This window comes from Columba livia, chromosome 1 (assembly GCF_036013475.1).
Source record: "Columba livia isolate bColLiv1 breed racing homer chromosome 1, bColLiv1.pat.W.v2, whole genome shotgun sequence".
Taxonomy (NCBI): domain Eukaryota; kingdom Metazoa; phylum Chordata; class Aves; order Columbiformes; family Columbidae; genus Columba; species Columba livia.
The window spans coordinates 169359728-169386854 of record NC_088602.1 but is presented as its reverse complement, the minus strand read 5'-3'; the positions used below and the strand labels follow the sequence as shown (position 1 = coordinate 169386854).

Genomic DNA, 27127 nt, shown 5'->3' with positions numbered 1-27127 from the left:
TCTGAACCAAAGTACTTTTTTAATTTATGAAAATGTACCCAAAATCCTCAGAAATAACCTCTAGTTTGTGGAGATGATGTTTTTTCCTCATTCTCTGGCTTACATCAGACCAAAACATGAAATAAAAATCTACTTGTACAGCATTTGTGTTAGCACTAGGGGTGGGGACCACCTGCTTCATGGACAGACCACGTGGAAAAACTACAGCAGGGATGCAAGGCTGCCATAGTTAAGAATGAGTTTAAAAGCTTTACCATACTTCATGTAGAGGGAAAGACCCAGACCTAAAGACTTCACAAAATGCACTTTTTAGAGAGTAAAGCTACCTATCTACTTGCTTCCCTACTCTAGATAATAAGCATTTTGATCTTGAAATAGTAAAAAAAAAAAAATCCTGCATCAGTATTTATGCACTATTACAGTCATCTTTAATATTTTATTTCCAAGTGGTTTCTATACCCTTCACAGGGTAAAAGAGATATCAGAATTCAGATAGCATGGCCAAACCACAGTGCAATAGTTAAGTCACGATAACTGGCCACACACACACATACACACACAAAACCTACAGGAAAACACTGATCTGCACTAACTTCTTCCACAGAGATTTAACATTACATATATTACCTTGTATCAGTATGAACAAAGGGCAAGTAGCAAACTCAAGGTTATTTGAATTCTTGCCTAAGAGTTTCTCTCCATCTCTTTGACTCATGAACACTCAGTGGACTTTCCAGCCTTTAAAAGCAGCATGTAATGAAAAAAAGTTCACTAACTGTCCACTTCGAATATTCAACTGGTTAATCACCGTTTGGATTTCGAAATTCCTCTCTGCCATAACATTCACCAAAAGGCTACATTATACACATATTAGACTAAATTATATACAATAAAATATATACATGCTACATTTTATATGTTTCCCATTTATTACACTTACCTGCATTTCCTCTTTTGTGAAACTGGCTGCTTCATCTCCCAGTTCATGTAGATACATGCAGTCTGGTTTTGGACACTGCATATTTTTTAGAAAGTAACTGCAATATTTTGTTGTACCTAATGATGCCTGAAGAAAAGAAAAAAAAATCGTTACTTAATAACTGGAGGCTAAAAATGCCTTTTATAGTATAAGAAAAAAGCCCTATGTGCAAAAAAATTTTCATTCCCAAGATTTGGAGTTCCATCATAATGCAATTTTTGATGCATACAGGCTAGGAGGTCCATTTTTAAGAAACCTATATGCTTAACAATTAGATAATTGGGGTGTATTTCTATTTTAATCCAATCTAAATAAACATCAGAGAACCTCAGTAAATATTTGCATTCATAATCATAAGCCAAATAAGTGGTTGTGAGTTTGTACTAAATGAAATGGGTTAATGTACTGTAGCAGGTTCAAAAAATTAATATTAACTAGATGATTTTCTACAGCCACTAATTTGGTCAACTTAGCCTGAAAATCTGTTTACACAGCTATCAAAAGGAAAAAACAACTTTGCAGAGAACCTTTGAGAGTTGTGGTGTTTGGACTACAGAAATGCTCTGTAAAAGTGAATAATCAGATTTTCACACTGTGCTATACAGCAAAAAAGCCACTGTGGAAGGGGGAAGGTGGTGCATCTCTTTCTTTGTCTTAAACTTTTGCTCTAAGAAATTACCTGCTAACCCCATAAAATATTGCCTACTGGAAGCTCACTGAACTTCCATGTTGTGATTAATGCTAGGAAAACAGGTCAGAATTTAAAACTGGACATATTTATTCATCAACACAAGCATATGGATAAAAATAAAATGTTATACTATACACTGATCTATTAGTGTCCTAGCACATACACATAAGAACATAAAAATATTACCACCTTAAGCGTTCTGCCGTCTACCACCACATTATTGACGCACTGTATGGCTCTGAGAGCATCTTCTGACCGGATGTAGGTTACATATGCACTGGCACTTGGACCCTGGAAAGAAAATATACCTTTTTTTTTAAATCTCCAAATCAGATCTGACCATTAAGTTGCTTTTTTAGCACCTCACTTCATGAACTGGTATATTCACGGCTAGATGCTTTTAACAGGAAAACTGACAAAAATTGTAAAATTCATAGAAATTTAGATGTGATGCATAAAGAATGAGGAACAGAAGAAATGCATCTAAATGTTGCTTAAAAGTTTTTAAAATACTTAACATATTTTATCCCTGAAATGCAGATCAGTGTATAAATACGACATTACTGCTTCTTTGAAGGTTCTCATCCTGTCTCCCAGTTTTAAATTTTTCTACTTTGCATCTTACATCCAGCTCTGAGCTTGGTTGGACAATGTCTCAGTAACTTAACAGCAATTTGATTTTTGTCATGGTGTTTTTTTTCTTTTTACTTCTATAATCTATTGGTTAATCTGAAATAGGGAGCCCCAGATTCACTCCGCACACATGTATTTTCTCTAAAGGAATAAATAAATAAATAAATAGAATAAAATAAATCACAAGGGCCTCTTACTTACCTGTGAGCCTGCATATGATGTGCTGTTATTAATGACAACTTTATGTATTTTACCAAATTTTCCAAAATATTCTGGTCGTTTCAAAACCTACAAGAAAAGAAAATTAATGTGGTATACTGGAAAGTTAATTAATATAGGGCTGTACTTATTCTTCTGTGTAACTGTGCAACTAAAGCCTTTAAATAGTAAAACCCATCTCTCTTCTACAAAGAGGAGGAGAGAATGTAGATGTAGATTTGTTTTCCAACATAAAACATGGTTACTTGCAATACAGAGTACACTGCCACTGCAGTAAAGAACTTAAATGAAGGATATTCCACATTTTATGTTGTATTTTTCAAATTTCTTTCAGTACTCAGATCACTCAAACCCTACCCTGGCAAGATACAGGAATATTTCATGCTGAATGGGATATATGTATCTATCTATTTTATAATCTGAAGGAAGGGGGGGGGGAACAAAACAAACCACCACACCAAAACACACACATTAATTCCAGTTTCAAAGTAGCCATGTTAAACTTGCATCCAGACATATTAACTACTAGGAACAATAGGGACAAAGCTGAAACCTCAGTCACTTGCCACACTGCAGAGAGGAAGAATAAACAAGTTAGCTTGAGATAGCCTCAAGTTTTCAGAAGACCAAACTAAGTATGGGAAGACAATACACAACTCTTCCCAGGGCAAGAAAAAAACATTTCAGAAACACCACCATGCTGAAATGAATGAGCAAATATCACATCCCTAAAGAAAAAAAATACTCCTGTCTTGCTCTTCCCTGCATCAGCTAGTAATAGCCCACCATTTAGGGACCCTGTGCCAAGCAGAAACATCTCCAGCATATTAAGCAACTCTCTTGAATAATGGTTACCTGTGTGCCAATGGAATTGGCAACGCATCGGACACATTTGGTACCAAAAGCTTTTATTTTTCTATCCCTGTGATGGAAGGAGGTGCAGAAATACTGACTACTCAGACTAAAGCTAGGTAAGCTAAGGGTATTTCCAGCTCTAGACAATAAGCTGAGAGGTTAAAAAGGAAGATTTGTTTCCCCAGCCCCATCTTCATACCACATCAACACCAGACAGTACAGCTAAACTATACTGATCTAAAAACTTATTTACCTAACCACCTCCTTTCCCTTCTCAAGGGAACACCAATGTCTTCAATACCTAACTGCATTAATCACATCTGGAACATCCTGTAGAACCACAGGGCACATTGTATAAACAACCAGTCACTCACTGGTCTCTTCTAACTGCTCTTCACTTGATCTACAACCTCTTGAAAGATCCTACAACCACCCTTAGGCATCATTCTAGAGGAGACTACAATCCTGAGTAAAGCAGAAGAGTTCCTTCAAGGGTCTTGCAGATTATACTCCTGATAAGATATGGCAGCATGGCCTTCACAGTTTCCACAAGAACATGCCAACACAAGAGGATCCAAAACACTTTTACTTACTAATTCCATTAGCCACCTGCAGCTCACTGGTGACAGAAGCAAATAAAACATTCTAAACACAATCAGATTTCTGAAATTAAAAGCTTATTTTTTATGATGCAGAGTGGCAACCCAACTCTTTCCTGGGTTTTCCTCTTACCTTTTTTTTTTCCTTTCATTGACATCACCCTTACACTCCTTCCTAGTTACGCTACAAGTATTAGCTTTTTTCTTCTGTGCCTACAGGTTTGTGCTCCACTTTATATTTGTTCTTTATAATCCAACCAAGCTCTCTCATTTTAGAATTGGTGGTGCCTGACCCAGCTATATAGTGGCAGCAGATCCAGCCTAGAAAACTTAGTACCTAAAAAAAATCTTAGGCTTATTTTCAGCTTAACAAGTCATTTTTAAGCAAGCATCTATACTCCCAAAAGCAAAGGCAAACACTAATTGAGATTATTTTGGAGGAGGAAGCTGAGTGGGTTCCTTAAGAGGGGGCCTCAGCAGCAGTGAACCTTTTCAATGCTGCTTTGTTTTGTACCCATCGGGGAAACAGACAAGGGTGGCACAAAGGTATTCCAATGGTTCCTTGACAGTAAGTTAAGAGCAAGATCTGCAAGTGCAAACCGCTCACCTCCGGATCTGCTAGGCGCTGAGATAGCCCTACCACGAAGACAAGGTTCTTCTGTACAACCCGTACGCTGGCCAAGTGTTTGCGATTCTCTGATATCTTCTGTTTCCTCTCATTTTGTTTCTGTTTCTTTTCATTTTTTATCCTTTGCAGCTCTTCCTGGGAGAGTGGTTTGTACACTGCTGGATCTTCTGGATATGGCTAAGTATAACAAACACCATTAAAAAAACATATAAGCAACAACATATTTGAAAATCATAAGTCCTGATGTTTTAATGCACAAATTTATTTCTTCGGTTATACCATTCTGATTGTTATGGCCAGCCACATCATAGAAGTAGCATAATCAGTCCTTCGGGAAAACTCAGCCTCTTGCATATTTTCATGGAATTCTCCTATTTATAGACATAATATTGATTTGGGCAATAGCTACATACTAATCCAGCTGCCTTGTCAATTTGGTAACACTACAAGCAGCTGCAACATGACAGCCAACATATCCTGTCGAGATTTCACTACTATAGCATAGTAAGCATAGTATAGCATGCTTTTGCCCTGCATGTTCACTTGTGTGATACATATTTGGATATTCAAGTGTATTAACAAACAAAGTAAAGACCACAGGATAAGAAAACAGAATACAAATGTAATTTCAATGACCCGCCAAATTCAAGACAGTAACACCATTACACAGCTCAATGTTTATGTGGTTAACTTCTCCCAGTGAAGAAGCAGATCCCAACACAGTTACTGCATACTGATTTCATAGTATTCCTGCCATGCTTTTGTACCAGTTTGAAACTTGGTCTTTTTCTTCCCTGGACAAAGGTGCATTTTTAACCTCAAGATTATAATCTACAGGTAACTCTCCAAACAGACGTAACACTGGATTTTAATCTCAAAAGTATACAGTAGAAGTACAAGTGTCCTCAGAGTTACCTAGAAAGATTGCTCTATTCATGCAGGGCATTGCTCTAAAGGCACTATTTTAGCCTGGTCTTGTAGGCCACAGTGCACATCTGACCCAGATTACTCTTCAAAGCAGTCCCATATTCCTTACCTGTCCCAGTTTTCTCAGATTGAAAAGTTAGATTGTATACTTTATATACAAAGCAATGCTAAGCACAGAAGCAAGTATATAAAAATATATCTCAAACAAAAAGAAGTGTTTTTAAACACTGAGATGAAGTAAAAAATAAGAAGAGTACAAGAGATGTGCATTAAAGACTTTAAGATAAAGAACATAAGATCACCAATATGCTGAACCAAGTTCTTTGCTTGTACTATGATAACCAAAGGTTTCAGGGTGCAAGACCAACAAAAATGAATTTAAGTTTTTCCTGACTGTCCTCTGTTAATAGTAGAATACAAAACTAGTTGCCATACTATATGACCTGTGAGAAATCTACAGCAGCTGATCAAAATAAGGTTAAAAGCATATATTCCTCATACTTGCACGATGCTACTCAAAGAGCCACTAAGTGCTCAGACCTGATTGTCTTCAGAGTTCATTCACAAACAAAAGAAGAACCATTTTACAGTTTAAAGTTCAGCATCATTGTGCTATACATGAGACATCTCCTGAAAACATGCTGCAGTCAATTTCAACAGATGGCATCTCATGGCTAAACAAGAAGTCCCCCAAAACACACTTTTGGTATCACAGGGAAATTTAAACTTGTAAGATACTTTAGCAATAGTCGAAGGTACACAACTCTGTTCTTATCACAAAAACACAATAAGGATTCATATTACCCTTGAAGAACTGTTAAAATGTACCATTTCTTAAAAAGTTATGTTACTCACAAGTAACACTGAATACCTTATACAGATATCACAACGTTCTTCATGAACAACAATGACATGTTAGTAAGATCATCTGAGATTAGCCACACCCAATGATTAGCTTGAGTTTTTAACACAGATACACATGAGGACTTCTAAGAATAATTCTGCAAGGCATTTAATTTAAAGAGCTTCTCAAAGTCTGTGTTAGTTAATCACACAGAATAAAGAAATAGATATTGTTTTGTTTAGGGGACAAACTGCTCAGTAAAGAGAGAGTTAATTCAGTTATCACAGTCAAGCTTTCAGGTAGGAATGGGAAGAAAACAAGTGCAGCAGTACAAAGTAGATAAAGTTCCAAAAATAAAACTGCTCGCCCTATATGAAGTGATGTGGTGTCATAACCACAATCCATCCTTTCACAGATTAATTCCTTTTTCATATCCCATACTACGCAAGGCAAGCCTTGCAAGTGTGCTCCTCTCTGGTACTGTGCAAGAAATGAATTAATGGTTGTCACTAGGTTTAGTATGACCCCAGAGGTCCAAGAAAACTAGAACAAACAGTGTTGCAGTCCACCAGCTTCTTTCTTGACAAGTATAGCCACATTTAGAGCATATTCTCAAATGAGAACTAAGACAGTATGTTCCTTCCCTGTACAGCTATTTGCTACTGAAGGTCCTGAACATTAGTCAGGAAACCTTCCAGGTAGCTCAAGCATAACCCTGAGCAGAATGTTTGTTTGTCTACAGTAAAAGCAGCAGTTTGTATTTGGGCAGGAGAGCACAAGAACTGCTGAGAGGCACACACTAAACAACTTAAGAATCAGGGAAATGTCTTAATCTCAGGAGAAAGTATATGCTTGAATAAGGACTTCAATCATTTAAGAAGCAGCAACAGTTGATTTGTCACCAAGGTTAATAGCACTTGTTTGAGCAACAGAATCATCAAAAGTTCTTGCTAGATACTGTGGAGCTGTATTACATATGAAATGTTCCATATGTATGCTTATCACTCTTATGAGATGTTTAATGCTTCTAAAGAATGAGTAGTTGGATATCCTGACTCGCAGGACTTGTAAATGAATCTGTGTGTACCTCTTGAATCCCAAGAATAAATGAGAAACCCAATCCTAAGAAGCAGTAGATGATTTTCCTATCCTTATATAACGCATGGCATGATGACTGACAGGTAAGAGATGTTGCACATGTAAGGAAGTAGAAAGCCAAGTAAGCACAGCACAAACATTTCAGAAGTTAATTCTAAAAAACAGTATGAGAAATTCTGTTCCTTTCAATTAAGAATGTAGAGTCAGTATACAAATACAACAATAAATTATTTCGTCTTCAGAGTGCTTGCTTCCCACAATGTTGATATTCATGAACTCCGTTAATAGTTCCACTACAGATGGAACATATGCAGGGAAGGCTGGTGGAACATGGCTCTGAAAGCCAAGCAAGGTGGATTGACTGCTGATGTATCTCACAGTACCATTTCATCTGTTGTCTACCCTGTCCAACCCTACAAAACAGGTCTCAGGTCTTGCAACAGCCAAAGAGGCAAGGCTACTGACATGACCACTTTTCTTTCCCCCCACCTCAAGAAGCATAAGACACTTGTTAAACCTGCTGTCACGGATTTCTTATCTGGTAGAGGATTTGAGATCCAAGCAAAGTAGCTACATCAAGTGTTATCAGTATTGTGTGTTTTCAGATGCAAGACATTAAGAGATGTCAACATTGCTGATTCACTAAGTTTAGCTGACACCCTCCACTGAAGTTATACGAATTCTCTTTAGCAAAAAGCACAGAAACCATCTAAAGATGCACCAACACCGAAAGTGACCAGATTTTGGTTACACTAACTGCAAGTTGCTGGTAGTCCTACAAGAACTTCATCAAAAGTCCAAATGTCTCTTCTGTAGCCTCATTTCTTTAATCAGAGATGGCCCTTGATGAATTCTCAGTCTTCCTGACTAAATTTGTCTTGTTGTTTATGCTTTGCTTTCTTTCAGACTTTCTTCCCCACATTTTCCCAACTGTCGAAAGCTGAGCTGGGATCTATTAAGTATTTTGCTTTTGTCACTCCCAGCTGGGTCACATTCCTTCCACACAATGGACGTACCAACATTTCCCAGTTGTTGCTTTTCTACTGAATAGGTTCTGAAATGAGAAATAGAGGAAGTCAATAAGGTTTATGCATAGTATACACCATACTACTTATATCAAGAATAAAAAAAATAGCAATTTCCTAAGTATTTCTAAATATCAATTGTTGCACCAAACTACTCAGTTGTGGCACTAAAAGCAGCAGAGAAGACAACTGATATTCTGAGACTGTGCATTAAGACCAGGTCTTTCTTTTGCACAAAAGCAGGACTAGGAGAAACATGGACAAAAACATGCTTAAAGAAGTTGGTTGCTTGGTCATAAATGTAATATCTCTCCATCTCTAACACAAGGTACCAAGAGGAAAAGCTCACTAAATCAATGAACTGGAGAATGAGGCAAAGTCACACCACAGTATCAGCTCTGTATCAAGTTATATTATGCGCTAGAAGGGCAAAGCAATTAAGAAATGCAAAGGAGCCAGGCTTCTTTATTGTTGGATTTAAAAATTGCAACAAGTGACACTAAGGTCTGAGTGTGCTATGCTGTATTAAAGCAACGCAAGGGACTGAAACAGTACATATATTCGTATGACAAACAGTACTTCCTGAGTTTTCAAGAAAACAAACAAGAAAAATCACTGCAAAGATAAAAATTACTGGCTTTACAACCAGAACCAGTGAGTCTGGTGACCTGTAAACCAGCTTTTGGCTACAGAAGTCTCTTTTGAGGACAGCATATTTTCGTTCTAATTTGACTAGTTAGCAGCTATTTCACTCATAGTTAAGAAATCAATTGACTGGAAAAAACAGGAAGGCTTGCTTAGCATCTTACAATTGACTACACCTACAACTCTGGCAGGTACCAGGAATTCAAAGCTGGTCAGTTTTATTTTTTAAAGAATTATTTTTTGTAGTTAATTAAACACAAACAATTTCCAAGTCTATTTCAGAAGATGCGGACAAAGTTTAGAAGGCTTTTAATGTCTTAAGACTAAGAAGTACTAGTCTACAACGAGCAATCAAGTTAAATTCATACTAGCACCTTACTTTCACAAATGAAAACAAAGCAATTGTTGATCTAGTACTGTTACTAGCAGGAGGGAACTTAAGACACATTAACTCAATTGACTACAACAACATGAACATATGCTGCACTTGCAAATGTTAACGTACATAACAATTCAAGCATGTGGAAATACCTTCCCCTTGGTAGAAAAAAAAAAACCTGCAAGCCAACCTCTTTTCAGTTAGAGATAAATTTAAAAAGGTTAGGAAAAGAATGGTATTCACAGTTAAGACCTATCAAACCACTGTATAGCCAAACTATCTTATCACAAACTTTTCCAAGATTTCCCCCAAGCCTTTCAACGAAAAGCCCTGGATAATAAATGTCTTCATTGCTCCTCTCCACAGACTAGTGATCAAGTCACTGGAGAACTTGCAATGCATTCAATCCCACTGGCATAAATAGCAGTTATCTATTATGTAATTGTGCATAACATACTCAGCCTTGCTTTAATATACATTTATTCATAGTCCATTTTGCAATAAGCATCCTGCCGTGGTATGTATGCACATTATAAACTTGCCATACCTGCTGAAACCATAGTACATACTATAAACTCTCCTGCAAAAATTTTGTTGCTTTGCCATTTTCTGTGCTTCAGCATTTTAAGTGGTCACACCCAATACGTACCATAGTAGATATAAATTAGAAAACTGCTTAGATCTTTTGCCCACAAACCTTACTACACACTGATAGGAACTGTTTAGACACAAAAACACATACCTGGTTCAGAAGGTCCAGTACACTTCAAGAGGTGGTTTCTTCAGACTTAGTTGATGCTGCCATCAACTGTGTAGCTCAAAATGATTTATTCCCAAGATCTTGATAGGGTCTCTGTGCCACAATGTCTTTGTCTATGCCACGAAAGGAGTGTATTCCTCAGCCTCCTCCATGCAAATCTCCTATAATCCAGCGATACAGCTGCAACTCTACTCAAGAGCATCTGGCAGTCCACGGATGAAGAAAGTACCAAGAACATAATTCTTGCCCACTGCAAAAGAGGAGGTCTCTTTCCCCTCCCAGAAAGGTCAGTGTGCTTCATGCTGATGGTAGCACTCATTCCGGCTTTTCTCCCAAAACTGTTTTTCTAAGCGAACTGTATCCAATTCAGCAAAATATCTGCACATCCAATCATATGCCAGGCTATTCCATGTTTAAAAGCTCAGCTGTGGCAGCATCCATATTTCACAGAATTCAGATACCCAGAGGCAGCGAATAGCTTGCTGATGTGATTCTTCAGATAAATTCCACAAATTTCCAATAATGAGCAGGCACGGACGAATCGAACAGTTGTTGGCAAAAAGCAGTGTAATAAATCCAGGTAAATGAAGCGACTTACACAGACAATGAAATTCCAGAAATCTCATGTTGTATCAGAAAAGCAGAAGTCGTCTTGTACTATGAAAATTACTCTACAGCATGTGTCATCTACAGCAGGTATCACACACATGGAGACTAATTGGGATGATGTCAGGTGGATCTTCCTTGTAAAACATACAGCTCAAACACTGCAGCAAATTTGCACCCTTTTTAATAAACGTATGCTGCTGTGGAATAGCCTTCAGGCTTGTGGGGACGTCCAAACAGGTTAGTAGTGATAGCTCCCACACAGCTGAAGCCCAACAACAAGAAAATGTGACTGGAAGTGCTTATAGAAAGCTGTGGCAGTGAATAAAGATCATGAGACCAAGTAAGATTACTTGGGGTCTGAAAAGGGAGCTATAATGAGACAGGAAGCCAACAAGGACATACACTAAGGATAGGATCACAATTAAATAGCAGGAGAACGAAGGGACATAAGTAGCTGTGATTAACAAAAAGAAGAAGGTGAGGCAAGAAAGTTATAATCCAGGGAAGTCATTACAGAGAATACGATATTGAGAAAGAATTTTGTTAAACACTGAAGATAAGGAAATAATGAGGTTAGGCAAAATACTAAAAGAAGAAAAATAATTCAAAGATAGAAGAAGACAACTTAGTGAAGCTGAAGTTTATAGTTGTGGGCAAAGTTATCAGCCAGACATCAATTAAGAGACAGGGTGAAACTGACTTTCAAAGGACTACCTTGAAGCGTTTGGCAACAAGATCAGAATACTAGACAAAAAGTCTTAGCCTCTGTTTTGAAATGCTTTAAAGTTTAACACCGTTGGATATATCTTCTAAAGGTTTTACACGTTTAGTGTCCAGAAAAATATGGATTAGAAGCTCCAGTGCCACAAACAAAACAAGCAGGTGCTTTATAAGCTTGCCTCAGACAGCTCTGACAGTTTAGCTGAACCTTGGCCCTCAGCAAACCCCTGATGCTGGAATCCTCACTTTCTTTCCTGAAAAGACTTTGTTAATGGGTGAGCACCCCAACTCAAAGGATTTTTTTTGGCAGTTCTCCTAGCATCAACATGCCTTGATTCTGATCCACAGCATTCTCTATTAATCTAGTTCTGAATTTAACAAACCAACACTAGCCATTGCACAACAGCTTTGAGACATACGTAGGCAGAATCTGAAAGATCCAACACCTCACCCTTGATCTAGGCCATAATTAAATGAATGCTTCCCTGAAGGAAAAGGATGTCTTTGGTACCAATACAATGCAAGAACCTTGTAATATGTGCAAGACAAGCTGCTGTTCCAGGATATTTACCTTTCTGCAAGCAGGACAAAGTCCATTCTCGTCAGTGCGGATACGATGCCAACAGAAACGACAAATTTGGTAGCCACAGGTGCAAGGAAAAAAGTTGATGTCATCAATTTCCAGAGGCTCCATGCAAAGAGGGCATTCCACAGGGTCTTCCTTAGCATCAGGGCTGCGAGACATCTTTATATGTTCGCAGAGCAGCAAAAGTTTATAATAACTTAATAGACCAAGAAGGTCAGCACTTGAAGGTCTGTAAAAAAAAAAAAAAAAAAAAAGTTGTTAGTACTTTTAACAACCTTTCTTTTGTACCTTTTAATATTTCAGTTTTTCATCACTTTCCTTCTCCCCACACATTAGCTACTAACACACACGCTACTCCCTAATAAACTTGAGTGTCTCTTCCTACTTACGAGTCATACAAGTAATACGAAAGATGGCACTGGTGATGTACATTCCGACCTAGACAGGCAAACACTTCTTTGACAGTTCACTAGCCTGTTTGGGTTTCAAACTATATAGTTGCAAAGAAAGGCTTAACAGTGTACCCCATACATTGCTTTTAAGTTCTGTCAGCTCCTTTAACTATTGCTTTCTTGGCATCTTCCAGAAATCCAAAGTAAATCCTTGAATGTAGGACTTCATGTTTAAGGCCCATTTATTCCTTCGTTCAGAGACTTAGAATAACATTTAGGCCATCCATTCAGACTTTTCAGTAGGGTTACAGAACTACCAAAGAAAAACATGGAAAGCTTCTTACTCAGGAGGATTCATTTTTTGGTCATTTTTTTTTGTCCAGAGACTGATCTCTGAGATCAGCCTTAGGACTATTAGCCAAGATTTGTCAGGTAAACACCTTTGCACATGTGTCAGACAACTTTAATAAAGCCATTTATGCTTTTCACCAGCCCTCAATTCACACCAAAGCCCAAGTTTATACATGTGGTCAAACCCATCCCCTACGTTTTAAGTTAGAGTGCAGCTACAAAAAGGTGTTTCTGGATCAGAATTTTGAAGAGAACCAAAATTCAAGTCACCATCTTTTAAACTAATTTCTTCACCTCAGTCATTTGAGTATGCTTCTATTCTGTCAGTTTAAGAATGAGGCACAAGGTAACTTCCAGACTCAAAACAAGGAACATACAGTCATCACTGAGATACTCAGTTTGGGGTATTTTTCTTCCTTTCTTTCTTCATTTAAGTACCACTCTGGATATTTGAAGTTGTATCTAATGTCAGCAAGCTGTCTCCATCTGCTGCATGGGACACATTTAGATGGGACAGAATAAAAGGGCAGGAGTAGAATTTTTAGGTGGAGCTTTTAGAGGTAACAAAACCCAAACAAACTAGAAACCCACTGAAAAAGATGTGACCAGAATTGATAGTTGGATGGTTATACTATCTGTAACAAACTACACCACTTCCTTACAAATAACTGAGCTCACAAGTTTTTTAAAAATCCAAGATTCTTTTCACAACTATGCGACACACACACAACCAGGAATCCCTTCTGCTTTCCCGGAGAATTTTCCCCTTCGTTTCTAACAAAAAACTACTACATCATGTACCATCCAATCTTTCTCCAGGCTTTTAGAAGCAAGTCCAGAAACAAATTCTCACATCCACCTACTTGAAGAAGAGTGACATTTACTCCTGTCCCTGGAAATGAGATGACTGAATGTTTTGAGAAAACGCTTGCTCACAGTTTTCTCTATGTTGTATTATTAACCTAATGTATTTATGGTTTGATACTTCAACAAAGACAATAACAAAACAGTCCTGTTTATAATCTTCCACACTCAAAATCATACTTCCTTGCATAAAGTCTCTCTCAAAGCCCAAGCGGTTCCAGCTCAAGGATAGGATCCCTCTAGCATCAGTCTGTAATACTTGTCCCTGTCCTGCACATGTCATCAGGGATAGAAATTCCTCTGCAAGCTGACAGGAGAGAACCCTGAAGGTGAACAGCATACACACACACACACAACCAAAGCACCATCCAAATAACACAGCAGAGAATATATAGCTTTATACAGGAACAGCTGCATTGTAACTAGATTAACCTGCGTTCACAGGCTGATATCAGGAGCCATGGGTAACTGCAATTTTGAGTAGTTTGGTAGGGAGCGTAGCCTCTAGGCACAAAGTGCTGTTCTGGTAAACATGTACCACTGTCCCAGAGAGAGAAAGTTCTACTGGATACTCACATAAAAGTAAGGATGAGAGAGAAAGGATTTTACATGTGCTAAGCATATTTTCTTTTTATGGCATGCACTAACAACACTGTCCTCTTTCTGACCTTCACAATGATTAAAATCAAAACGTTAAAACTCCTACAATACAGCAGCTTTTACTTCATTATCTATGTTTTCATTAGTGCTATAATTACAATAATTTTGACAAGCTTAAAACTAGGTTCTAGGACCTTACCAGTGTTTTCTACAGAGAACACTAGCAGAATCTGACCTGAAGGAAGGAAAGTATTAGTTTGTTTGGGAGCTTTGTCTTGTTAAGAACACATTCCCACTGGCTGAAGAGTGGGAGGAACTTTTATAAGTCCACAGCAAATTATTTAATTGCTTATTATGCAGATAACTTAACACACATTTCTATAGCAACCCTTACATTTCCTGTAAACTTCTCACACTTGTGTAGCAGTAAAACCATCACAACATGGAAGTGACATTAAACTGAAACATAGTATAAACTCAACAGATTTTCTGCAGTTTAGATTTGGAATTGACTTTGTCACAGATCTCCAAACAACAGGTCAGTAAACAGACACCATATTCCCTTCAACCATGTACTCATTCCACCACACGCTTAGCAACTTTGAGCCTACTGAAACATGTCTAAACAAAGCCATACTAGTTAGTGCTAGCAAAGCTGTACTTAAAAATGCAGTTTGGAAGAAACTTCAGCCACCACAGTACAAGTACTGAATTATGAAGTTACTGTTTGGAATCTCCACTAAGAAATATCATCAGTTCATGTGGAAAAAAAAAAAGTGTGACATATTAGCAAGTGTCTCTGGGATATACAGACAAGCTCTAACAAAACTGCAACATGATTAACATTTATGAGCTGTTTAACACTAAGGGTTCAGCAGCTGCTAGCAATAATGCCAATAGCTTGATTCTGTTAGCAAGTGGCCTGTTATTTTACAACAAGGAGTAAAGAGCAGCTGTGTGCCATGTTTCTTGAAACCAAGTAAGAGGCAATATTTATTTATTTGGAAAAAGACCATTCAAGCATCCCATTTAGAAATCCTCCACTGAAATGCGTCTCCATTTTAGGAGGGTTTATATACCAGTGTCTGTGTTTCAACTGCATCAGAACAATGCTTGTTTTTTTCAAAACTGGAATAACATGCACAGTAAGGCATCATTAATGCATTGTTCATATGGCAGTACTGAGAAACAGAGTAACTAGTCAGCTCTAAAGCTGTTCCAAACAATTCAAGATTAAGGTCACAGGGAAAGTAATGCAGCCATGGTAAAAAAAAAACAAAAGGCAGTTTTACGTGCTGTGTTTAATCCAGAGAACTTGGTCTTTCGGATCAAATTCAAAGAGATAAAATTAATAGCATCTTAGGAGAAGAAAGGAGGAAGGTTGCGCACATGTGCACACGCGATACAAGCAGCTAGAATTTGTCCAGTCACTTTCCAAAACACCAATGACTGCAGCCAAACGGGGCTCCGACAGCTCCACATCCTGTTTACAGCAGCCTCTGCCAAACCGTTCATGCACACAGGGATGCAGCCGAGGTGGGCAACGTCCAGCAGCATCTTTCAGATTCAGTGAATTTGTAATAGGTTATAACCAAAATATAGAAATATATAGTTGTGTGTCTTATCTCCTCCACCACACCAGTTAAGTTCCTTTCTTCTTCAAATACATATGCAAAATGAAAAAAAGATAATTTTTCATCAACTCTGAAAAGTGCTTACTTAAGTGGATTTGACAGCTGTGTCTAATCAGCTTCACTGTACAATTGTTTCTCTTGATGAAATCCTCCAAATATTGCAGCCAGGGAAAACAGATCCTACTATTTGAGGGTACTTGCCTAAACACAATTTTACTTTTAATATAGCCAGTGATTTCAGTCCATTTAGGATGCAAACGTTGCCTTTCCCTTTTTCAATTGAGGTGAGCAAGTTTAGCTTCCAGCAGTTTATCTTCCCTTCTCAATTTTAAAAGGATCCATAAAAAAAACGGGGGGCACGGGAAAAACAACTAGCTTCTTATCCATTCTTTTTCCTAAAATGTACCAGTTAGAGACTTGGCACGCACTCCTCCTCATCTCCTCACAGCACACACCAGAACATCTCCACTTGCTAGCAGTTCGTTTTAGTAAATGTGTCCCTTAAAGTTTAAGTCCTGCCCCAGGAGGGCAGACACGTTCTCCCCCTCACATAATGGACTGAATCCTGCCTTGTTACCTGCTTTAAGACACCAAAAGCATCACAGCCAAAAGTTGTCAGAATTTAGTCATTAAAAACCTGAGCAAAGGACTTGCATCACAGAAAAATATTTGGAGACTTAGGGCCTCTTGAAGGAAAGAAATCCAGATGTGTTAGCTAATGTTTCACTTAAAGTTCAAACATACCTGACACTTGAAGTGAAACAGGTCAGAGTCTATGCACCAAACCTTTAGTAAGGGCTCATTAAACTTACGCAAACAGAAACTCATACTTTTTTTCACGGCCTTGTATCTTTTGGAACTCATCAGCCCCAACCAGTCTCAAGAATATGCTGTGGATGCTGCCTGTCTAACACCATGGGGAAGGCAGCTCCTACCCCGAGACCCCCATTCCAACCCTGACAGTCCCCTTTCCACACTTCACCTGCATGGTGATCCCACATCCAAGCTGAAGACCAAAAGGCAAGCAGACTACAAGCAGCAGCTGTAAATGGGTTATCTCTCCCTTAAATCAGGCAAGCACAGCAGCACAGCGGCACCCACTTGGACGATCTCCTCCCACCAGTGACTCTGCTGAAAGGAAAGTAGCCTTCATGGTCTTGGTTTCTCAATGTTTTTAAGGCTATCACCTCATTGCATTGCAGTGACCACTGGATGGTTTACATCAAAACCTTTTCTAGGCAGGCTGCAGAGAAGAGTCCATTTTTACTTTTCTAAGCATGCAGAACTGAGGGAGATGCAGCAAGTTAATCATTCAGGGCCCCACAGAGAACCAATATAGGAGAAAGTTCATATACGTGTGTCCCAAATCATGGACGGATCGTCTAGTCATTAACACATCTAGTCCTGGGTCTTAATTAAGTCATCCCCATAATTCAGAAAAAAATGGGGAACTTCCCCAGATCACCTCTGACATGCTACCCTCTACTTGCCTGTCTTTTTCTGAAGTACTACACAAGGAAAGTGATCCCCTTCTCCAACCAGCCCTTCACTCTCATCAAAATACAGTGATATTTTACAATCATCTGGTTAGCAACACTGACACGGGAGACAGCACGAGTGCTGAAAATGGGCTACGCTTTTCTGAGTTTTATGGTGCTGTTACTGAGAACAAAGACACCTCAGTAGCAAGCAAGCATGCCCTTGAATTCATCCAAGTTAATTTTCATTTGAGACAGAGGGAAAGTTCACTTCCTACTTCTTTTTCCTGACTGTGCTGAACATTTAAAGCAAACTGTACTTCTAATTGCAAAATCACGCCCAGTAACTACATGATCTGTTTTCTCTCAGGAATAATGTTTATTAATCCGTCTGAGGCCTGCACCTACATCTTGGTGACAGTACAAACAACATGTAAGAAAAGTAACAAGTAGACAAAGTCCCAAATGTTTAGAAAGTATGACCAGAAATCAGGTAGCCAACTCAGTATTTCTAAAAACAGTGTTAACACTGACTAGGATTATCCCCAAGTTACTTAGCTCAAAGAGGTCAAAACTGAAGTCTCTAGAGCCTCCTCTGCTTTAAGCCTCCCTGCAGATGCTTGGGGAGCTCACTCTCATGGTTTCAGACTTCGAATTCTGCCATCATAAGCAGTTGTAATGTCACTTGAATCAACGAGACTAAAACATAACTATTATTGCTGGGTCATATTTTACCTAAAGCAATCCTCCATCCAGCTCATCACACAGCCATGCAGAAGCTCACACCAGCACAGGGAAGACTTAGAAACAAGCACCTGGGGGTAGCAACTGTTCAAGCAGCATATTCAGCAACAGTGCAAAAAACAGCCAAAGAATTCACTAGATAAGTTTGAACTTAATGCCCTGAAGGCACGCTAATAACAACAATAGAAGAGTCAGATGCCATCTGCTAAATGAAAAGGGAACTAATTATTCTTTATAAATCCAGTGTGAACATGAACTATTTCAAGACAGTTATGTGGCAAAAAAAAGATTCTTTTTACTCATTTAAACTGAACCAAGAATTGGTCACTGTAGGCTTGTTACAGGACTCAGAGCTTTCATACATAAACAGTTACATTCTATCAGTGACAAATAAATGCCAAGATGTTATTTACTCAAACAAATTACTTTCTTACAAATCGTGAACAGAACCAAGGTGTAAAATTTTATTTGGAAAGAGAGTAGGCCACATAAGATTCTGACAAGCTCATCCACAAGCACACAAAGCGTTTGACACAATTATTGAAGACCACCACACTGTCTTAGCATCTAGGTCAACTCATTAAATGAAATTAAAAGCATAATATTGCTATATAATTGTCCAAATTAATTCTCCGCATTCATTCACATCAGAACTTGAATGCTAGTTTCCCTGATTTTCTCTTTCTGCATGTCTCAATTTCATTTTTGTACCTATAGCACAACTATATATAGACATAATATACCAAAAGCATTTGTATAATGAATTAAAAGTGGGTTATACAACTATCAGTTTAAATATCTTAAGTCTATGTCACAGATAGTGACCATCTCATATTGGTATACTGATTCCAGCATGATTATTTCTGGCTTGTCAGGACACAAGCACAAGATGCTCAAGGAACAGGTGAAACAAAACAGCCATACCTATATAGATTTGTATATAGCAAATTATAAATCACAAATTGTTGTCAAAGAATGTTGCAGAGACCATAACTTATCATGCAAAAAAAAAAAGTCAAAAAATAGATCCAACTGCTGTTAAACATTAAATACGTTAAACCTGAACTATCCTTATTACTGGGAAAACGGGTGCTACTCCACTTCTTGTACTTTTTCTTCAGAGCATCTGCTACCAGTCACTATCAGAAAAAGGATCTAGATAGATCAGCTTGCCAGTCATGCAGCAACCACAGGCAGCTATTAAACAGACTATTTGGGGAATGGAGAGTCTTTATTCTGTTCACGCAGCACTGTAGCACAAAACACTCATTCTGCAGTCGGGGTACCTACACACCAGCGTACCATAGTTCAATTTTTCCATAATGCTGTGTTCTATTTAGTCCTTAGTAAGGTAATGCATGCTCAAACACACACTTGTCCTCCTTGTAAATCTGTGAAGCACTTAGAGCATTGGAAAACCCCTATTCTTTCCACGTCCAGTTTTCTCCTTATCTGAAGACTAGCATATTGATTTTCTTGTAGAAGACTCACATTCTAGCACAGCAGCATAATCAGACAGCTGGAACAGTGTTTTGTAAAAGACAGGCAGCTTAGAGATTAAAAGTTTTGTTAATGCATATACATACAGTAATTTATGATATGACAATATTTACTTGTAAAGGCAGTCACTAACATAATAACACGTACTGCACAACAGTGCAGAGTACCCCAGTAAACTGAGTGCTTACTGGTAATGAAATGAGCGAACGCTGTGCAGTCACTCGCACTCCAAAGGCACAGAGCCCAGGTGAGCAATGGCAGCTCCACCTCACCGACCTGTGCTTCCATCTGTTTCACACAAGTTTCCAACCCCTAGTTTCTCCAGTGCTTTTACCTCCGCAGATTAAAAACTCCAGACATAGATGTTTCACTGGTGCTATCCTGCGTAAATCTGCAGACACGGGCTGGAACAGCCCATGTTAAAACCTCTGAAGCATGACTTTGTGCATCTCACTGTCCTGGTTTTGGTAAAAACAAGTATCTCTTTCAGTGAATTTGCCTGTCAGCTAAAGCCTTCATATTGGCTGTATTTTCCTGGAGAACCAGACACATGTTTTGGTAAACCTAGCAATGGAATGCAAACTTATTGATAAGCACAGAGGGACATCTCGCAAGAGGGGCGACGAGAAGAAAGAGACCAAGAAACTGACCAACTGTGTATAACATTCCATTCACGTGAATACTTCATATAAAAGTGGGAGATCACGAGGATCTCGTGTGGCTTTTTTCCCTTTTCCCTTCTGCTTATGGCCGACATTAGGAGAGGACCTTGCTAGTCGTCCCTGCGAACTGAGGCCTAGTGACAGACTGAATCCAGCTCCTATTGGCTGCGGAGTCTAATCCAGGACTTTGGTTGCCGGCTCTGCAGTTGCTGAGACTTTCAAGATTGGTTTTGTATATTTTGTATTATTTTCTCTATTCTTATTAGTAGCATTAGTAAAACATCTTTAATTTTTTCCAACTCTCTTCACTCTGTGCTTCTTTTCCTCCCAGTTGCCTCTCCTTAGTGAAAAGGGGGGAGAGGGAGGGGGAAGTGTAGGGAGTGGGGGAGAGGGGATTAACAATACATCTGCCAGGGTTTTATTGTCACCCCGCAATCTTAACCCTCGACACTCACTTATCTATTAATTTCTCATTTTTCTGCTGCCTTTTACTCACTAGGACTTAAAAACCACCTATTTTAAGACAGACTGCAAGTTAACCCTATTGCCAATTTAAGCCAATTTTTATTTTTCAACTATAAAGTATATTTTCTTCTCTAACTACTAGATATGTTGATCTACAACTAAATAAAGTGGTTTTTTTTAAACTCAGTCTCTGCATTACCCATACTTAAGTTGGTGCTGTTTCCATACATAACATGTTCCTCTAATTTTTAGGGGTTTGTTTCTTAACTCAGTATCACTGGTACATTTAATAACTTCTTTTAGGAAAAAAAAAAAATCTACACAGACTTTTAAACTAGCAAAGCATACAAAAGTCATATGAACTCTTAGATATGCTTGTAATATAAGACAGTATGTTCGCAAAACTTGAAACCAATTAAAAATATCTAAAAGTAGCAATGTTAACAGTAGGTTATATCCCCAAATCCTTCAAGATTTAACTAGTATAGCATATCCTCATTTTCCTTTCCTGAGGGTAATACAAGAAAAAAGCTTTTTCACCTTAGGAGAATTGTTTCCTCCGGTGAAAATGAACACATCATTGAACGAGTAAATTAAAGTGACATGGCATGACCACCTTTAAAAGGTGGTACAGCTGGTAAACAGATTTCAGTTCCTTGGCTAGTGAACTCCACTAGGGTAATTAATGCTAGAACTCAGTACTAGTATCAATCAATGAGTATTGATTGTATGTTGAATATGATGAGTACTAGAGGAAATGCTAATTTATGTGACAAAGATCACTAAGTAGTAGACTTGCATTATAACACCTGTCAAACTGATTTTGATAGGGGAGTTAAGCAAACAAACTTATTTTAAGAAACATGATCTACAGAGCAATTTAAAATTTAAATAACAAACCACAAAACACACAACTCAAAAAGAACGTGCTGCCCAAGTGACCACACCAGTGCCACCCTTCCCCTTTGCGCAGCAGTCCAGGCTGCTCTCCTTCAGCTGTGCCTGTCTCCTAGGCAGCCCTCTCACCAGCTCCCACTTTTCACCCGTCCCTCTGGTGTCATTCAGCCTATTCATATTTTCCTAGGATGCCTTCATCCAAAAGAGGAGAAAACCAGTGTCTGCTCCAGGCTTTCGGCTACCATAGCTCTTATCAGTCTGTTTCTTTCTGCACTGGAGAGGTAAGAACGTGCCATACTGTAACAAAAACTTCTTGCGCTAGCTTGTATTAGATTGCATACTTAATAGTGAAGGCCAGTATTCCCAGGCCCAATTATAAAAAAAAGCTCAGCTCTTAAGAGTTCCACAGCCTTTAAAGAGAGACAACCCAGAAATTCTCTCATACACCAGGGAGAGAGAAAAAATAAAAAACCACCTTACTTGACGTTGCAAGGCTGTATTTGAATATAACCCAGTTTGCAACATCCTGCCAGCAGCCATCACCTTCTGGATAATTCACCAGAAGGACTTATTTTTGACCTGCTGCTCCAGCTGCATTAGTTCACACACACTTAATACCACAACTGGTCAGATCTGAAAGGATTCCTGAAGAACAAGAGCCATACGTACCATCGCTGAAGTACAATCTAGCACAGAGCACCATCAATGCAGTATCCTCCGAAAGAAGCATATGCAATTTTTTTAATATACTTGCATTAAAGGGCAGCTCAGCTTTTGCATTGAAAAACCTCTCATTTGCATTTTCATGGTGCAGCACAAACAAGACTGCTGCATCTTTAGAAGCCCTAGCCTGCCTATCCAGCTGTACTCATCGATTACAACAGTTGTACTATCCAGTGCAAAAACCCTGTAACCAGTTTTCTTAAGAATTCCTGGATATTTATGTTATTCAAATGAAGGAAAAAGAATATTCAGTTAAACCTCCTGCAAACAGATTTCTGGAGGTTTTTTTATTACCTATTAGATAAATATCTTCCTCTATAGCAAAAAGATTTTTTGTGATCTGCCACTGAAGAAGCAGTTACAGAAACTTTACCTTCCACAGAATGCATAACTAAGGAAAATGCCTTGGAACCAAGGCACACTACACATGAAATTTCTCTCTTTGGATTTTTTATTAAAAAATCACTGATCTTTAATAATTAAAAATGCAACACTACCTTTTGCTCTTAGTGAAACAGTATCCAGTAGTTAATACACACACAAAATCCTGAAATTATTTAAGGAATAATACTAAAAGTTAGAGCTGCTGGGGGCAAGGGGGTAGCAGCACAGAAAAGGTGGATAAAAGGTGATCACACCAAAGAGAAACACATTCTAATTTGCATTATATGCATTATAAAGACACACACATATTCCTGTGGCCCATAAGAATTATCAAAATGACGTGTAGAAAACGAGACGTAAAGCAAACCAGGACCTGCAATCAGTCTTTTCTTGTTTCTGTCTGTTAAGTATCTCAGGAACCTTCCAAATGTTGTTGAGACCTCACAGCAATATTAAGTGATAACGAACTGGAAAAGTGTATCAGTCACATCTTAGTACTATTAAAAAACCCTCACACAACACACGTGGCAAGCAGTAAGTTTTCTGCTCATTTATAGATGGGGAGGATTGAGTACCCCACCTGCCTTGCCTCTAGCTGAGAGCCCCCTTGAACATTGTTCTTAATTCTACAGACTGCTCAAGATGCATTTCTTAAACAGAAAAAGTAAAAGTGAATGTACTAGGTAACTCTCTGTTACCAAGACATAAATAAGCTTCAGAGTGAATAATTGTTTTAATACCACAGCTGAATACACTTCAGATTTAGCAAATGGGAAATCCAAGTCAGTGTTCGCAACAACCCCTCAGTTCCCTTCAGTAACATCCTTGAAATTAGGAAAGCATAAACTAAGACACCAGGAAAATCTAAGAACACGTTTTAAATAATTCTTATCAAAGCTCTTTATGTAAGTGTTTAAAACTTGCTTAGAACAACCTTCAGAAAATGGATGATAAAATACTTATTGCTGATTTGTTTTCTCCGCACCTTCTCAATTAAGGTGTATTTATTCTACGCTTCAACTCCTGCAGTTATTCAACATTTCCAAAAGAGAACAAAAGGATAACTTGACCTTTAAGTATTACAGACCTATTATGCACTTTTCCAGTCATTTTAAACAGCAAACACGAAAATATCAGCCTAATTATTGTTTTCTTAGCAACAACAGTATTAGGTCTCCCACGTTTTTCCATAATCCATGAAAGAATAAAGACTACTTAGCTGGGCTGGGGGGAAGAGAAGTACCAAAACAAGTCTAAGACTGAGAAATGTGCACAGAGAAAGCCTTATACAGCTCATCTATAAGTTCTGGATGAACAGTGATTCCAGCTTGAGTGCTTCTGCTAATCAAGTAATAATGCAAAGCATTGAGCTCAGAAGAATAAAACTCTTTGTCAAAGTCCATGCACTCCTCAGTGCCCACAACTCTATCGTGAAACTCTGGCAGCTGATGCCAGAGATTAGAGGGCTGGCATGGAGTACACTGTGTGACACATTGATTAACAAATCAACAGCCACATACCGCACTGAATTGAACATGCCTGATTATTCTTATACAAGTAGAACACAAACTTCATCACTTCCCTGGTCAGAAACTGTGAAGCACCTATGCCAGTGCCACCCCTCGCTTGTACTTTAAGTGTAATCTTAATTTATGAAAAAAAATAAACCACAGCAATTCCTTATCTTCATTTCATGCTGGAATTATGCTTTACACAGATCTCAAAACATCTTCTGATTCTCCAGGCTACAGCTTTAATCCTGACTACTTGAAGTGTCCTATTGGATGCCATGAAGCAACAAAGTCTTCACAGGATTTATTTAATAAGAACTGTGATAACCAGAACAGTCTGCATGGTATAGACACAGTATCAACAGGATGCATGCCTCACTCCTGAAAGTTTCTATAGACCACAAAAGAAAAAAAAAAAGAAAAGAAAAAAAAGCAAGGGAAGGCAGCACAATAGCACAATCTTACATAAAAAAATCTACATTCTTTGAAAAGAGTCACAAAACAATGGAGAGAACTCCAGAGACACCATTCCTCCAGAGCTAAAGCTGCCCCTCTGGAAAGCGAGCAGTAGCCACACATTACCTCTCTCTTCTCAAGGCAGAAGCTTCCACACCAAGGTCGGCCCTATAAGCAGAACCATCAGCACATGGCCAACTAGACCTCGGCTTTAACTGGAGAAGATAGCAAGAGAATAAGAAAGAAGCAATAATATGACGAAAAATCAACTGCTCATTGTCATACAAGCCATTCTTGAAAAGCTCAGGAACGAAACCAACAGTTTCTGGATCCAGAGATATAGCGTAGAAGCTGTGATTCTGTGTGCTGCTATTCCACTGTATAGGAAAGAGTGCAAGGAAAACTGCTGGAGCAGTAACAGCCTCTGACAGGTTTACTCTATCAGATTTTTTTGTACTATAACATTCAAAATACTTCCAAGTCTGAATCAAGTACTCTGCCTTTTAATGACTCTGGTTACACACAGTCAAACCAAGATGAATAGCGAGTCTTCCTCACCCTTTTCCTTTTTTTTTTTTTTCCAAGTCAGGTAACTCAGCCATAATTTTTCTTCATGTACATCACATTTTTTGAATACACTGTGGTCTAGAGCTCACTTGTACTGAGCAGACATAACACGCACAACTGCAATATATGACAATGTGAATTTCCAAACTCAGGTCTGATGGGAAAATAAGCCATTACATTTTGTACAGTCGTTTCTTGAAACGGGGCTTAGGAAGGGCAAGGGAGGGAAAAAAAAAAAAAACCCAAACAAAACACACAAAACCACACACAACAAACCACAATCAAACCGATCCCCTGGTTCAAAGTGTTCCTGACTCAGCACAGGAAGAACAAGCCAGAATTTTCTCTTTAGGAGCATCAAGCCAAAGTTAATGAAGTTGCATTTTGAATTTTCAAGGAAAACACACAGTTTTGGAAAGATCGTGACAATCAGCAACCAGTCACAGAATGCTGACATACAAATTGCCATTCCCAGTCATTAAACATCACAAAAATCTTAAATATATTAAGCAGGAGTCTAGAATTGGGATTTCTTGCCTCCATTTACTAGAATATAATTGAAAAATGCCCAGTGTCTTAATACACATAGCCTGTAAAATTGGCAAAAATAGTTTTTCCCCTCAATCCCTGCACATTCATTCTTTAGCTGATAGCTCTTTTCAATATAGGCTCTAATTGCTACAAATGAGGAGTGCAAATTTATAAAATCAAATATAATTAATGCTTGATTAGACAATTTTGAATCAAACTTCAGTGGGGTAAAGGATAAATCTCTTCACAAACATTTTATGCAAGAGAGCTATAAACTCTAGTTCACATTTATTTTTAATGCCATTTTGCTTAAGAGTTTGGCACGCATTTAGTTTAGAAATTATTTGCAGGTTTACTTTCACAGTCTGGTCAGTCACATATCTTGATCAGGCAGCCCAGTCCCTACATACCGAGCCTGTACTTCAAAACTTTTGCTATTGAGTTTACACAGATGCTTTTTAATGGGTAGCTACAGTAGCATATTTTTAGGAACAGGAATTGATAGTAAAAACATCTTAGAGGAGAGTTTGCATACTCATCCTTTACCGAAAGGGAATGTTTTGCTTCAAAAAGTATTAAGATACTTCAGAGAAAATAAGTACATTGAATTTCTTTGCCTCTCCTCCTATTGGGTTTATAGAATCAGAGGTACACTGGTACTCTCAGTACTGCACGTTAGTTCAGCATCTAGCCAGGTATTAACCATCCAAATAAGTATCCATTCATAAACAGAAACACATCAGATTCTGCAGGTGTGAACAAATACCACAAAGCCTGTAGCTTTTAAGATTTAGTCTATAACCAAGTCCAATGACCATGCTAGTTAGAGCTCGAGTTAGCAGACAGAACAAGAAGAGGAAAAAATATCCAATTGTCCACAGAGAGACATGTCGGCCCCATAAATAATTTGAGTAAAGTCAGAATATGTGGACCAGAACAATTTCGTTTTCTCCTTAAATTTAAAAATGGCTTTCAATAGGGTTCTGCTGACCTCTCTAAAGGAACTAAGCTGCCATAAGAAGTGTCTGTCCTCTCATAGTTTAAGAACTGATTTTAAAAAATTGGGAAAAAAAAAAAAAAAGAAACAACAAGGGAAGTCAACCATGGGATTCTCTGGTATCACAAACATAAATAATTCTGTTTATTAATGACTGGAGAAAGCAAGCAAGGG

General features: G+C 38.3%; 1 protein-coding gene across 8 annotated transcripts in view; it reads right to left on the bottom strand.

Moving 5' to 3' along the window:
* The window catches only part of CNOT4 (CCR4-NOT transcription complex subunit 4), an 82862-nt gene that overhangs the window by 33888 nt on the left and 21847 nt on the right, over positions 1–27127 (bottom strand). For all 8 annotated transcript variants that reach the window (XM_065044487.1, XM_065044508.1, XM_065044497.1 and 5 more), the window contains exons 2-6: positions 12183–12426; positions 4584–4781; positions 2505–2591; positions 1860–1961; positions 941–1066 (exon numbers count right to left, since the gene is read on the bottom strand). In XM_065044487.1, the coding sequence (XP_064900559.1) occupies positions 941–1066; positions 1860–1961; positions 2505–2591; positions 4584–4781; positions 12183–12356 (687 nt within the window). In that variant the 5' untranslated portion in view covers positions 12357–12426. The remainder of the gene's footprint in view (positions 1–940; positions 1067–1859; positions 1962–2504; positions 2592–4583; positions 4782–12182; positions 12427–27127) is intronic.